Raw genomic sequence first — 14,141 nt, 5'->3', positions numbered from 1 at the left:
ATTCCATGGTCCAGGGGTAAAAGAATAATTCGTCGATACAAGGTAAAGTGAATTATGTAAGCATTCCAGGCCAGGGTACCTTAAAAATCAAAGCTGGCGCCCAAAATGGCTGCCGTAGGCTAAAAATCCAAACTGTATCTATTACCTACTTTAGTGGGTTTAATTTGGTTTCTATTTAATGGTTTCAAGGGTGAAGTAGTACAAAGGCACAAGGCACAAGTCACAATGACAGTGGCCAGGTGGGTCCAAAAATGGCTATTGATACTTAAAAAGGACATAGCTCATTACCCGGAAGATATGATTGTTGCCGGTCTAGGCCGTGCTTTCAATAGTCAAATAATACGTTGGGTCAGGTTGCAAGAACAGTCAGTGGTCCGCTATGTAAAAAAAAAATCCAACATGGCTTCCAAAAATTGCTGTTGCTACTTTAAAAAACCGCTATATTTTATTCAATATCCGGGAAAATGATTTTTGTGTCTATGCCATAGTTAAATTGTTGAAATAGTACATCGGGGGTAAGCAGAGCTCTGCCAACCCTCCCGATTTCATCGGGAGGCTCCCGAAAATTCATCCCAACTCCCGCCCTTACGATTACCATCCTTATGCTCCCGAAATTACCATTTTTTTTAATTGATCAAATTGGATTGGAAGGACATGTATCGTCTGCTAACTTTAGCATGTAGTAACTCCATTACGTTTGCTGCTACTAAATTCTGTGTGTTAAAGGTAGACAAATAAGGAGCAGCGAAAAGCTGGTGCATGTGATATGCCCAACGGGAATCCACTGTGCACCAGGCCGGTAGGCCCGGCTAGCTTCGCGAGGCGTGTGCGCTCGCGGCCACTGGATTTGTCGAGTCGTGCGGTGGAATATCGGTGTGTGATTTTGGCGTATTGATGGGTTGATATTGACACGAAATGGCGGAAAATCAACAAAAGAAGACCAAGAAATGGTCTCAGAAGTATAAGACTGAATACAGTCTCCAGTACCTGTGTATTCGGAAGTCGGAAAGAGGAATTTACCATGCATTTTGCGCAACTTGCAGCGTGGACATTTCAGTTGAGTACGGAGGTCGTGATGATATTCGGAAGCACCGTTCGGGAGCCGGAGCAAACGGCATAGGCCTACGGACATTACGAAGACAAGATCTTCGAGCTCCACTAGTACCCTGTTGACTTTATTTCACCAAGCAAGGGACCAGCGCTGAGCTTTTCTTTACTGGATTTATAGTGGAACATAACCTGCCTATAGCCGATAGTGATAATTCCTCCTTATTAATTATTATTGTTGAACAGGTACTTCTTTTGTCCCCTCATTTTTTTTACATGTAAGAATGCATATTTGATATTTTTTATGTTAAAAAAGTGGGAACAATTTTTATTTGAAAACATGTGAAATGCCCCAAAATAAGGGTCAGATTGCACCAGAGAGCATCTAGAAACCCAGAGCTTCCAGGGCCCTAAGGCGGGCCCTGGACCCCGGCCGCAAGGGTCGAGCGCTCCGCGCTCGAGATGTGCGCTATGCGCACATAATTTGGTGGCAGTTGCAAATCCTCCCTAATTCTGATTTCCAAAAGTTGGCATCTCTGGATAAGTTACAAGGACAGTCGGAAGTCAGTATGTCCAAAAGTGCACGGTGGCTTAAAAAAGGAGTATAAAATAGCCGTTGTTATTCAAAAATGGACATAGTTCATGTCATATCCGTGAGGGTAATAATTATGGTTTTGATGCCTAAACCATGGTTTTTAAAAGTCAGAAAATTACGGCTGTTATTTAATATTTAATGTATTCATCTATTTTTTTGCATCTTGCATCTTCTGATCATAAGATGAAGGTCAAAGGTCATTTAGGATTAATGATTTTTGACCATGCTTTGATATTATGATCAAGGTTGTTTTGTAATGTTACTCTATTCCATGTAACTTGGACATAAAGGATCAATGAGCACTGACGTCATATTGAGATAATGAGTCTGACCGCAAAAAATTGTCTGGAGGGTGCTGCGTTTGTAATACAGTGCGTTCCACGAAAATGAAACTCGTTTTCGAGTAAATTTTAGATTCATCACACATGTTTTAATATGAATATGATATTTATGGTAATAATGGAATTTCACCTCCAATATGAGACCAACAGCTTTGCAAATCATTCACGCATGTCAGATTGCAAACAATAAAATATTATCGAGGCCTATTATCGCAGGACTCTCACGAAAGAATCTGAACCGACTCTCATTTCAGGGATCAGTGACATAAACTTAACAAAAAATACAACGGAATGATTAAAGGGATGGTCCGGGCTTAAAATAATCATATCTAAATAAATAGAGTAAAATTCACAGAGCAAAAAGCTGAAAATATCATCAAAATCGGATAATAAATAACGAAGGTATTGAATTTTAAAGTTTATCATTATAAACCAGTTCCCCTATTGAGAAATCGTTCCCAGAGTCCTGGTGTGTGCTTGTGTGTATTAATGACTGTTAGATTACAGTGATGACTGATGTCTTGCAATGTGAATCGTGGCAATTGTAAAATAATTATTTGCACCAACTTTTAACCGGTTTGTATTTAAATGGGTCATGTTTTTATATGATCCCTCATTGTACCTTCACCATATTATATTAATCAATTGCATTGCAGATGGAATGAACACAACATGTAAGAATTTTGATGAAAAATACACCTGCAGTACGGGAGTTACAATAAAAATAGAAGCTGTTACGTGCAAAGGTAAGGTAACAACAGATAACTGTTATAGGCCTATATGAGTGTATGTGTATAAACATCTTAAAGTTTCACGTATTGGCTTCTCTAATAGTAACAAAATATGCTGAAGATAAAAGGTAATGGTTTCAATGCCAATATAGTTTTTATTTACTCGAATTTTCGACGGACCTCCGTCTTCTTCAGGAGTATATACAATGTGTGGTATCAATCAGATAGCGCATCCTCAGACAGTGTATGTGTATAGATATATTGTTATGATAAAAGGGAAACCCTAAATAGATTCATAGTATGCTAATACAACACGATATCACTTCCATCTGCAACATATTGTAGATCTGGAGATATTTTGTGCTTGTAGGATCATTAATAGAAAAGAATATAAATATTTTCTATTATTAGCTTTACTATTTTATGTAACAGCAAGCGCGAAGCGCAAGCTGAAATATCTATAGTGTTAGACCTAAAGCATTCCAGCATTTTATAATCCAGAATAGGATGGGTTTACTTCCTAAAAGAATGATACGAGCTATTTCTTTTTACATTTCGATTTCATAAATGCATTTCATTAAAGAACGTGTTTAAATGAAGAAAAAATTGGACCGCGAAGCTCTAGCCGATATTTTTTTTATATACTGACCCGAAAGGAAACCATTTAACACTGTTTAAGCACTTTTTGACATAAAGAAAATTGTGAAGACGAAATCTATCTCACCAAAAATTATGCGAAACCGAAACGTGAACTTTTTTGGGGGGTCGATTTAGATCTACATCTAGGGTCATTTTGAGCACTTTTTTGTAATCATGAACAAGATGGTATCTCACTGTCGATGTAGAGATTTCGCTATTAAGTGAAAAAAGTATATATGTACGTAATAACCTGAAATATATGTTAAAATAAATGAAATGTAATACAAACTTCAGTTTGATGAAATTCGTATTTTGACCTAATCCTGGACCTCGCTTGAACTGTATAAAAATTGCACATACATGTATAGAGGATGCAACAACAGACTTATTTGATGAATTTAATGCCATTTTCTTTTCAGAACCAGGATATCTAGGCTGTTTTACCGATCCATACTCCTTCCCCGCACGGGATCGGGTGTTTCCAAATCTTACTGAATACCCAAAACTCACAATTTCTCAATGCATCATTAGATGCACGGAGAGCGGGTTCTTCTATGCAGGAGTGGAATACAGTACGCTATGTTTATGCGGGAGAGCATATGTAAATTATGCAGAGCATGGAACCCTTTTAGATGGAGAATGTAATCATGAATGTGCTGGAGACATCCTCGAGTCATGCGGAGGATCAGACAAAATAGCTGTCTACCAAGGTAAGAATTGTTTAGGTTGTGTCTTTTCATTTCTTAATATCTGGGTTGAAGTGCGATGAAGTATATCCAGGCAGCTATTCCGTGCTAGTCTCCTTTAAATATGCACCAATTAATGCTTACAACTTTAAAAACAAACACACCAACGAAGAATTCCAGCTCATTTGTATGAAATTCAAACAGTTTCTACTGAGTTTACCAGACATATTTATCATACAGCTACTCTCACATGCACTATGAACTTATTATATGCATATTGGTTAAAAAAAATTACATTACATGGAACTGAATCTCAAACGTCTCTGATAAACTTTAAAAAACCGATTCGTGTACTGTAAAAAAAAAATATGACGATCTGAAACACCAAAGCCTTCGTCACAAAAAACATTAAAAAGGGCAGGGGTATAAAATTGTTCCCTCTGCTATGCCTCTGCCATTTTTACCTGTGTCTTTTTTAAATCCGTGGCCGTACACCTATGTAATACCTTATTCGTATTTAATGACTTACATTGGTGGCGGAAGCATAAAAATTTAGGGGGACGGAAAATATTTTCACCCGAATTTTCCGAGTCGGCTGCTAAAAGCTGTTGTTTATATTGTTTGTTCACGGGGTAGTCTACACTGAAGTCTGTAGTTTTAACTTCATCTTAGTTTTTCTTATAAACATGATGAGATATGTAACAAGGCAGGCGCCTTTACAGGATTTTGCATTCCGTGTGCCCTACCTGATTTTGTATCCCTTTTATACATACCGAAAAATAGCGACGGCCCCATGAACTAGCATGATGAACAGGATAGTGGCTAAAAGTTATGCGGGCGCGAAGCGCGAGCTGAATTTTTTTAAAAACATGACCTAAAAATTTAACATTCTAAGCTTGTTGGGTTATCTGGCAGGATGGGTATATATCTAAACAATTGAGGTGAACATTTTTTCATACTCTTACCTTGAATTTAGACATTTTAAGCACCATAGATAATCATGAACAAAGTGGAAAGAATTAAAAAACTAAACATTTTATGAAAGTGCGAGCAATTTTTCTATATAAATCTGGCCCAAAATTTTACATTCTAAAGCACATTTGTTACCATGAACGGGATGGGTATTTATCTAAACAATCGATGCAAGCGCGAATCCCGAGCTAAAATTATATTGATTCCATGACCTAAAAGTTTGACATTTTAAGCACTTTTGGTCATGTGTAGGATTGGAATCTAAAAAGTTTATGCGAGCTCGTAGCGCGAGCTCAAAATGTTTGTTATTCCAACCCAAAACTGGACATTCTAAGCACTTTTGGGACCATGAACAGGATGGGTATCTATCTAAACAATTGATGCTAGCGCAAAATATTTAACTAAACATGTTATGCGAGAGAAAAGCGCGAGTTTAACATTTTTATATGCCGATCCAAACCTTGAAATTCTAATACATGAAAGCGCGAGCTGAAAAAATTGATATTCTGACCTAAAACCTCGGATTCTAAGCACTTTTTTGATACGATGAATAGGATGGTCATGTTACTTAACAATATTGATGCGAGGAGCGAGATGAAAAAACTGACTTGAAAAGGTAACACTTGAATTACTGTTTTCTGTAATACATAAAGAAAATATGTATCTCGCTAAATTTGCTTGTCAAATAATGCCAGCGCGTGGCGTTAGTTGATTTTTTTTTCTGATATTCACTTCTTTTTTGTAAGCATGAACACAATGCAATGGAAACTCGAATCACAAGCAATATAATTTGAGCATATTGACTTTAAAATTGAATGTAGGCCTATTCTAGGCTTCATAGTATCCTAATGAGCAGATTATTGTATCTCACCTTGGACCTACTATGATCTCACTTAACAGGAGGGAATGTGAGCGCGAAATATTATGTTTTATTTAGCGACCCGATATTTTTTTCCATTTTTCAATAATCCCCTTTTATTTCATTCCCTTTTTTTATTCTGATCTTGCTCTCTTCTGTCTCTCTTTTTTTTATAAATATTTTCTTCTTCGTGGTGCGAAAAAACTTTTTTTCTAAATCGCATTGGGAGCGAGTTTAGAATCTATGTATTTTCCATTGTAAAAACTATTATTTTAATTTTCTATATAGATTTTAATATTTCTTTGTTTCAGCTGTTTACTTGCTATCTTTTTCCTCTTCCTTTCTTCTTTTTTTTTCTTTTTCTTTCTTTCTTTCTTTCTTTCTTTCTTCATTGCTCCATCTTCTTTTCTTCTTTCCTTCTTTTTCTTTCTTTCTCTCTTCCTTGTTTTTTAGGGGGAGACGTCCCCCTGTCCCCCTTCCGCTTACACCGCCTATGATGACATATAGGTGATCATAAACCTCAAGTATTGAATATTCATAAGTGATTTTTTTATTTGTTGCCGACCTGATACCTCATGGATGCTGAATATTCATTAGTGACATCATACAATCAGACTCTTCAGGTGCTTGTAAACTCGCGATTTACGACCGCAATACGAACTGCTTTTATACGTGTGCCTCAATAATTATTTATTATACTTAATGATGATTATACATTTCTACCTCAGTAATTATCAAATTACCAATTTCAACCCAATAAATAGTAAATAAAAAGTCTTGATAATAATGGTAATAATTTTATCTAGCGATTAATACATCGGAACGGAACCACTAAGCACTTTACGGATATATCATTACACCGGTCTTCGGATCCTGACATGCCCGCATACAATGTATTCGTGATTTAGTACCTCAATAAGGATTTGTTTTACCTACCTCAATAAGTATTGTATACTTTTTTCTGAGCATTGAGTAGACCTACTTATTAGTGATTTACACCTTAATAGGTATTGGACATTATTAATGATTATGCAGGGTAAATGATTTTTTTAGTATTGAATCTTAATTCGTGATTTATTGTTTACAGTTAATATCGGTGTTTGCGTAGACCCTGGTCCTCCTCCAAACGGATTCAGGAACATTGAAGGAAGCTCTCTGCGATACGGCAACAAAATTTCCTTTGGATGTTCCGATGGATACATCTTACAAGGACCTAACTATATCCAATGTGTTCAAATGTATGGCGGGAGAGGAAATAGTAGCAACGTCGGCAACCCCCATGCCGTGAAGTGGAGTCAGGATCCTCCGACATGTACACGTATAGGCAAATAAAGTGCAGGGGCATATATATATAAATATAAACAGTGCGTCCCACAAAAAACGAAACCGAGATTTATCGACGATTTATCATAACTTAATCACAAATACAATAGACAAATGACCTCCCACTTTAAAGCTTGGAATCTCCTCTTTCATCTGAAATTACTTAAATTATTTCTCATTAACGCATGAGAAAGCAAAAACAATTTGAAAATGGGATTCCAAAAAGTCACTTGGCGGGCCGTATCTGGGTTTTAAAAAGAAACCCACATTTTTAAAAAGTTCAATATCTGCTCTTTAATTTGCTGCCTCAATTACAGAAAATGGTCTATAACAAAGTTATGGTTATTTAAAATAAGGCTTTAATTTCAATAATTTCATAAAATGAAGAGGTTTTACAGGCTAGCGCTCAAACTCACTCGATGATCTGTTTTGTCATGTTTGTTGCCGTTCAGCCATGCATTAACTCTTTTGTTACCGTGCGATAGCTTCTGTGGGAAACTGGTGAAAACACGTTTATTTAATGAAATTATGGAAATACAAGCATTGTTTCGAGGAATCATAACTTTTTTTCTTCTTGACCATTTTTTGTGATTAAGGTATCAAATAAAAGAGCAGATATTGACCTTTTTAGTCATGTGATTTTTTTATAAATTTAAATACCCCCCTCCAAATGAGTTTTTGGCATCGTTTCTTTGAATTGTTTTTGCTCACTCATGCGTGAATTAGGAATAATCTAAGTAGTAGCAAATGAAAGAGGAAATTCTAAGCTTTATACGTTGGTAGGTCATTTGTCTATTTTATCTATGATTAAGTTATGATAAATCATCACTAAATCTCGGTTTCGTTTTTTTCTGGGACGCACTATATATATATATATGTATATATATATATATATATATATATATATATATATATATATATATATATATATATATATATATATACATACATAGTGTGAAAGAAATGGATGAAGAGAACAAAGGTAGGTGTAGCTTAAATCAAAGTTCCCCAGAGCTATCTACCCTTTTTGGGAAAAATTGGTGATGCCGAAAAATGTCTCTGCCGGGAATCGAACCCGGGCCCCCAGCTTTGAACGCCGGTGCCTTAACCACTAGACCACAGAGACGGGTTAGTGGCTAAGGTGACCCCGATCCGATTGACCGTCAGATAGACATATTTTCGACACCATACCAATTATAATTTCCTTTGTCGGGTGAAGTTGGGTTTTGAACAATGACAAGCCGCCTTGCCTCAGCTGGATCAAAACCATTGCTTTGATAAAGTACACGTATGGGAGAAAGTATGCAAATGTGTGAAGTTATACACGTACTACAGCCAAAGTTGTAGTACGTGTATAACTTCACACACACACACACACACTCACTCTCTCTCTCTCTCTCACACACACACACACACACACACACACACACACACACCCTCACACACACACCCACACACACACACACACACACACACACATATATATATATATATAGAGAGAGAGAGAGAGGAAAAAATGACTACGAAGTGGTCGTTGCTCCTTGCTTCTCCATTTAATCAAGCTTTCGATCAATGCATGATCTTCCTCAGGACTACAAATATATAAACAAAGTACAAATACAATACAATAATATAATAATACAATATAATAATACAATATAGGAAAACAAGCTCGAAACAACCCAAGCAAACATCTCAGCAAATAAAGCAGAACTCTGGAATAAGACCCCACCCCAAATCTACCACGAAACATTCAAGTCATTTCAACACGACTTAGATGCTCTCAGAGAAAAGGAAATGAGGATGAAAGAGCAGAAATGGACAAGAGACACAAAATCTCCCAATCTAGCAGCGCCAAATAGAAGAGCTACGATGAGCCGACAATCTCGCCAGGAGTCACAACAGGTAGAAACAAAGAAAAACAAGAAGAATAGACATTTCCGTAAGAGGGCATATCATTCAAGGAGAAATGCCCATGACAAAAAGAACAATGCTAATGAAAGCCAACCAGGTAACAGGGATAATAGGCCTACTAACACTCAGAAACAAAATGCTGTTGTTAACCTTTCCAATTATGCACTAAATGATGCCGAACTAAGTCTTTTATCCAAAGGTTTAAAGTTTTGCCCAGTTCCCTCGCACACGGACGAAATGCAATTGAAGCGTGACATTGATGAGTTCAAACGTCGTACCCTACTAAAGGCGCACTTTTCAACAAAAGAGACAAATACAGACAATGCCCCCGACACCAACAATACCCCCAAAAACGATCAAACTGAAAATGGTACTACGGCCATGGCTGTAATTCCCAAATCTCTCAAACCCAAAAGCACTTGGACGCCAAGGGTGAACAACATCGAACTTCACCAATACCTACACAATGTAGAAAAGGACATTATTGAAATGAAGAATAAACGCAAAAAACACAGACCACGTGACAATCTTAACAAAGCAGAAAGAAAAGCCCTGAGAGACTTAAAACAAAACCCTAACATCGTTATCAAACCCGCCGACAAAGGGTCATGCACTGTAATTATGTCAACGGAGGCATATGTTAATGAAGGACTACGACAACTATCTGACACAGAGACATACTTAGTGTTAAATCACGATCCCACCCCTTCACACATACAGAAGGTTAAATCTGCCGTCCAAGACCTAGATGTGGATGAAAATCTTAAAAAATTACTTATCCCCAAAGAACCTAAATGCCCTAACCTCTACTTTCTCCCAAAGATCCACAAAAAGAATAATCCAGGACGCCCAATAGTATCTGGTTGTGCATGCCCCACGGTTCTAATATCTCGTTTCGTAGATCACCACCTTAGACCCCTTGTCGCAGCCCTCCCATCATACCTTAAAGATACAACCGATTTCTTAAATCATATACAAGAAATAAACATGACCCACTCCCCCTCCCATCTAGAACCACCCTCGTCACAGCAGACGTCACATTACTCTACACAAACATACCCCATGCAGAAGGAATGCAAGCCTGCAAGGACGCCCTCAATAGACGAAATGACCGTAACCCACCAACAGGGCAACTCATTCGTCTATTAGAACTAATACTAACCCTCAACAACTTTCAGTTCAATGGCCAAAACTACATACAAGTGGAAGGCACGGCAATGGGAACACCTGTTGCGCCCTCCTATGCCAATATCTATATGGGCACCGTTGAAGAGAAAATCCTTAAAGAACACAATGCAGTACTCCCCCAATCATGGAAAAGGTATATAGATGATATTACTTTCATTTGGGTGGGGTCCCCACGCACACTCTCTCGGTTCGAGGAAACAATGAATTCTATCCATCCAAAAATAAAATTCACCTTCGAATCTTCCGCCAACAGTGTCCACTTTCTGGATCTCAACATCAAACTTGAACAAAACACCCTTCAAACTGACCTCTACAGCAAAGAAACAGATTCCCACACATTTCTCTGCCCCACCTCCTGCCACCCACCCCACATATTCCGGAGCATCCCATACAGTCAAGCACTCCGTGTAAAACGAAATTGCTCACAAGATAACACCAGTGACGACCACCTCAACAACTTACAAACCTACCTTGAAAATTCGAACTATGACCCCATACTTACCAAAAATGAAATCGACCGTGCCCGCGATGTTCCCCGGGAAAATCTACTAAAGAAAAAAGAACGCCCCACATCTGAACGCATCCCATTGGTAACCACGTATGGTCCCGACACACGCAACATCCGCAAAATCATATCAGAACACCACCAAACTTTACACCAATCAGAAGATCTCAAAGCACTATTCCCGGACCCCCCTATAATTGCATACAGACGCGCACGTACACTCCGCGACATATTAGTTTTCTCCGGAGACCCAAAACAAGAACAACACAACCCAGGACAAACCGGCTTCTATAAATGTAACTCAAGGAAATGCATACTCCACATACACGTCAAAGAGGGGAAAAAATTCTCAAGCTCAATCACGGGGGAACAATTCCCAATAACAACACGAATAAACTGCAAATCGACATGGGTCATCTATCTAATAACATGCAAAAAATGCAACAAACAATATGTGGGCAAGACGGAAACATCCCTTTACACAAGATTCAGCAACACCCGATCAGAAATACGCAACTTCAATTCATCCAATCATAAAGTTCTCCCCTACACAACCCATTTCAACCAACCCGGTCACTCTATTAACGACGTTCTCATAATGGGCATTGAAACAATCCACAACAAATCCCGCCAGACCATCCTCCACAGAGAATCTTTTTGGATCAGAAAACTACACACCCTTAACCCGGAAGGCATTAATGTTGACCAATAACCCGTAACCCCTGAACCCTTGAATCCCTCCACTCAATCACACACACACGCACCACACACTACCTACACTACAGACGCCCAAGCATGACACTACATCCATGACATCCTTGCCCTCGCTCACAGGTACTATTCCGTATTTACTTTGTTTTCTAATAATATGTTCTGTAATTTGTATTTCTTAGATAAGTTACCGACCCTTGCTGCATTATCTTCATATATTCCTTGTGCAGAAAAAGATTGATATATTGCCTATAACAGGTCGGTGCACTATATCATGGAGGTAGTAAACATGAATGTACTATATATACCACGCGTTATAAACGCATTTAGAAACTACCTTTTTAAGGCACACCTCGTTACAACCGACTATCACTTGCTCTGTTATAATATGTTCTATTGTTAGATATGTTGACTCCTATACACATACAATCTTTTATTATAAATATTTCTCTCTGTATATATACAATTATACGGCAATTGTCAAAATAAGTCTCTTATCATATAACATGTTTTCTGTCTGCATTTCCTTAGATATGTTGGCACATTTATAACAAATCTATATTAATTACATAAATATCTCTTTCTATAAATATATATCTTTATCTGGTATTTGTCAAAATAAGTCCTGTTATATCATATAATATGTTCTCTTGTTTATAATTCCTCAGATATGTTGACTCCTACACATGTATACATTTATAATAAATCTCTGTATATATATATATATATATATATATATATATATATATATATGTGTGTTCTCTTGTTTATATAGTGTAAAATAATTAATAATTTTAAGTAACCGTGAAGCATGTTTAGATTATTTTAGAGGCCATCATATTGTATTATTATATTATTGTATTGTATTTGTACTTTGTTTATATATTTATAGTCCTGAGGAAGATCATGCATTGATCGAAAGCTTGATTAAATGGAGAAGCAAGGAGCAACGACCACTTCGTAGTCATTTTTTCCTCTATATTGACCCTCACCACTATGAATGACCGCCAGTGTTACGAGGCTTTTGGAAAATTTCTTCCGCTATATATATATATATATATATATACTTACATTCACCTATAAACACTCACATATTAGCACCTGAACAGTCAAGCACTCACTCTAAAATTCAAGATACATGACAAAGTCCCAATTATGGCCGTAAGCTTGTGATTAAACTTGATGGACCGAACCCCAGCCACGGGTCTCAATGCTTATTCTCGCTGTATTTATAGCATCATCTCAAATATATCATATATATATTTCAAATCAGTAGTATACATGGAGAGGGCCGTAGCAAGGTCTTCATCAAGCTTTCATCAAGAACTTTTTTTGCTGAGTGTATATATATATATATATATATATATATACACTCAGCAAAAAAAAGTTCGTGGACACTAATAAAAGTTAAAATATTCCATATAGATATTTGATTAAAGGCGAATTATTGTATGCCAACATGTCCAGACAATATTCCTCTTGCAGTATGACATGACATTTTCATGTGAGCAGTCATGCATGGGTGGTTAAATTCTTTAAACAATAGCAATGTCAGTAAAAGAAAATTGCAAGAAATGGATCAGTCAGTGCATGGCTGGTTACAGCCATTAAACAAAAGCAATGTCAATAAAAGAAAAAATGCAGGAAAACGATCAGTCATTCTTTCAGTTGTGAAAGCTTGTGTGGCATAAATATCCATTGAACGATAAAAGCAAACTTAAAGTCAAATACCACTGGAATTTTAAGTCAAAGTTAGTCGAAAAAATGTCAAATTTCAGTATCTTGGCTTAAGCAAAAGAAAATTATCCTTGTCCTATCTTCTGCATGGTTGGTGGCCCCGTCCTGAAATCACTTTTACTTCTTTTTTCAGGTTATAATTCCTCTTCAGCCGCTTCACCGACGTCCAACATGTCTAAGGAAGGATGGCAAACGAGTACCATGAGTCCAGTGGATGTCAAGCACATTGAGGCGCAGAGAGGTAACTAGATTGTTATAACTGCATTTTTATAGGCCTACATGTATATCAAATAGTCTAACTCTATGCCATACGTGATTCGGCGCACACAAGAGTGCAAAATACAGCATTGTTCTTGTTTTATTTGATCGAGAATCTAAATGCCGGTGGATTTCCGTGGTTCCTACGTGAACGCTTCAAAAATACCTCCTACTCAAACATGATGAAAGCTAGTGGACGGAAAAGGTGGATAAATGTCCTCTCTTCATGCTATATACCTGTATACAGAAGCACATTTTAAGACATCTTATTGGATCCTTGGATCCGACGGTATACTCTCGACTCTTCGATTCCCCGTCTTAACATGGATATTGCTATATGCGCTGTATACGCAAATTATTTATATAATTTTACTCATCATGTAGGTATTAGTTCCACATCACCTTCACAATCATCATTACCTTCTATGCCATCCATGACTACACATCAAGAAGAGGAAACTGTCTTAACACTTTTCTAACTGCCCTATCTCGATAAAAGCAGGGCGAAAGAAATCCCCCCTTCCTATTAAGAGGCTCCCCTGGGAGAAAAGCAGGACTGTGCCAGGAAGGATTTTATCGAATTTCGGCCTGTTCAAACAAGGGGGAAGCGGAGTACAAGAACAACTCCACGTCGC

The 14,141-nt window shown here is 37.4% G+C and overlaps 1 protein-coding gene and 1 long non-coding RNA gene across 2 annotated transcripts in view; both read left to right on the top strand.

Annotated features, from left to right (window-relative positions):
- The first annotated feature begins 3,964 nt into the window (after positions 1-3,964).
- On the top strand, positions 3,965-7,120 carry LOC121430629. Its single transcript, XR_005972047.1, has 2 exons — positions 3,965-4,063; positions 6,958-7,120. It is a non-coding gene; the product is annotated as an uncharacterized LOC121430629 (long non-coding RNA).
- A 6,265-nt stretch (positions 7,121-13,385) lies between these two features.
- The window catches only part of LOC121431024 (tyrosine kinase receptor Cad96Ca-like), a 28,554-nt gene continuing 27,798 nt past the window's right edge, over positions 13,386-14,141 (top strand). The window contains exon 1 of the mRNA XM_041628487.1: positions 13,386-13,489. Within this exon, the coding sequence (XP_041484421.1) occupies positions 13,420-13,489 (70 nt within the window). The 5' untranslated portion in view covers positions 13,386-13,419. The remainder of the gene's footprint in view (positions 13,490-14,141) is intronic.

Source organism: Lytechinus variegatus, chromosome 17 (assembly GCF_018143015.1).
Source record: "Lytechinus variegatus isolate NC3 chromosome 17, Lvar_3.0, whole genome shotgun sequence".
NCBI lineage: Eukaryota > Metazoa > Echinodermata > Echinoidea > Temnopleuroida > Toxopneustidae > Lytechinus > Lytechinus variegatus.
The sequence above is the reverse complement of the archived record's forward strand: the minus strand, read 5'-3'. Positions and strand labels throughout refer to the sequence as shown.